The sequence below is a fragment of the Calidris pugnax genome, unplaced genomic scaffold, assembly GCF_001431845.1.
Source record: "Calidris pugnax isolate Ruff unplaced genomic scaffold, ASM143184v1 scaffold553, whole genome shotgun sequence".
Taxonomy (NCBI): domain Eukaryota; kingdom Metazoa; phylum Chordata; class Aves; order Charadriiformes; family Scolopacidae; genus Calidris; species Calidris pugnax.
The window spans coordinates 79,874-81,292 of record NW_015091357.1 but is presented as its reverse complement, the minus strand read 5'-3'; the positions used below and the strand labels follow the sequence as shown (position 1 = coordinate 81,292).

At 64.1% G+C, this 1,419-nt stretch overlaps 1 protein-coding gene across 2 annotated transcripts in view; it reads left to right on the top strand.

Annotated features, from left to right (window-relative positions):
• Positions 1–104: 104 nt before the first annotated feature.
• RDH8 (retinol dehydrogenase 8 (all-trans)) overlaps positions 105–1,419 on the top strand; it is a 7,099-nt gene continuing 5,784 nt past the window's right edge. Inside the window, exons 1-3 of one of the 2 annotated variants that reach the window (XM_014961134.1) lie at positions 105–180; positions 770–931; positions 1,009–1,188. In XM_014961134.1, coding sequence (XP_014816620.1) covers positions 105–180; positions 770–931; positions 1,009–1,188 — 418 coding nt within the window. Of the gene's footprint in view, positions 181–720; positions 932–1,008; positions 1,189–1,419 lie in introns of those variants that run through there. The other variant, XM_014961135.1, reaches the window with a different exon arrangement.

The window sequence follows — 1,419 nt, the reverse complement described above, 5'->3', positions numbered from 1 at the left end:
CCCCCCCACCCCGTGCCCGCCCCAGGGAGGTTGATCCTGGCCCCCCCCACGTGACGCCGGGTCCTGATCTCATAAGAGCCTTTGGACCCGAGGCCGGAGCAGCCATGGCCACCCCCGCGCCCCGCACCGTCCTCGTCACCGGCTGCTCCTCCGGCATCGACCCCCAGCAGCGTTACCAGGGTGAGGAGAAAGGGTAGGGGGGGACACCCTTCCACCTTGACCCCCCACGGCCCCACTTCCGATCTCCAGGAACCCTCCGAGATGGGGCAGAGGGATGGGGAGGGTGCGGGGTTCACCCCATCGCTCCATCTTCACCCCCATCCATCCATCCACCCCTGGAACCTCTTTCTCCTCACAGCCCCCCCAATCTCACAGACCCCCCCCTCAGCGCACCCAGGGGTCCCTGTGCCCCCGCCCCTTCCTTGCACCCCCCTGGGTGCCATGGGGCAGCCCCCACGGGGGACACGGAGGGCACGAGTTGCTGTGGGCGCACACGCGTGTAACCGGCCGCACGCTTGGGCACACACATGTTGTCCTCGTCCCTGTGCCACTCACTGTGACACACACACACGCGTGTGTGTGTGTGTGTGTGTCCCCACAACTCCCCTGCCCCACACCCGACCCCACGCCAGGGCTGGGGATTAGTCCTGAGAGGGGGGATTAAAGGCCGTGTTACCAAAGCAGCTTAAAGGAAACGTGCTCCGGGCTTGACCCTTCGACCTTGGCTGGAATTTGGGGGGCAAATGACCAAAACTGGGGGTCCCCACAGTCATCGCCACCATGAGGGACTTGAGGAAGAAGGAGAAATTGGAACAAGCAGCGGGAGAGACGTTGGGGAAGACGTTGAGCATCCAACGCCTGGACGTCTGCAGCGACAGCTCGGTGGCCGAGTGCATGGAGAACATCCCCGGGGGGCACGTGGACGTGTTGGGTGAGCGGGGTGGGGGGTAAAGGGGGCCACAGGAATTCAGGGGGGGGTCTCTGAGCCCCCCCGTGGCCTTACCACAGTGAATAACGCCGGCGTGGGGCACGTGGGGCCGGTGGAGAGCATCAGCGTGGAGGAGATGAAGCGCATCTTCGAGACCAACTTCTTCGGGGCCGTCAGGATGATCAAGGCCGTCCTTCCCTCCATGAAGCAACGGCAGAGCGGGCACATCGTGGTCATCAGCAGCGTCATGGGGTTGCAGGGTGAGGTTTTTGGGGGGGCCTCCTCGATGGATTGACGAGGGGATGGAGTGCAACCTCAGTCAGTTGGCAGATGACCCCAAATTGGGTGGGAGTGTTGATCTGCTGGAGGACAGAGAGGCTCTGCAGAGGGATCTGGACAGGCTGGCTGGATGGGCCGAGACCAACGGGATGAGGTTCAACAAGGCCAAGTGCCGGGTCCTGCCCTTGGGTCCCACCAACCCCATGCAGGGG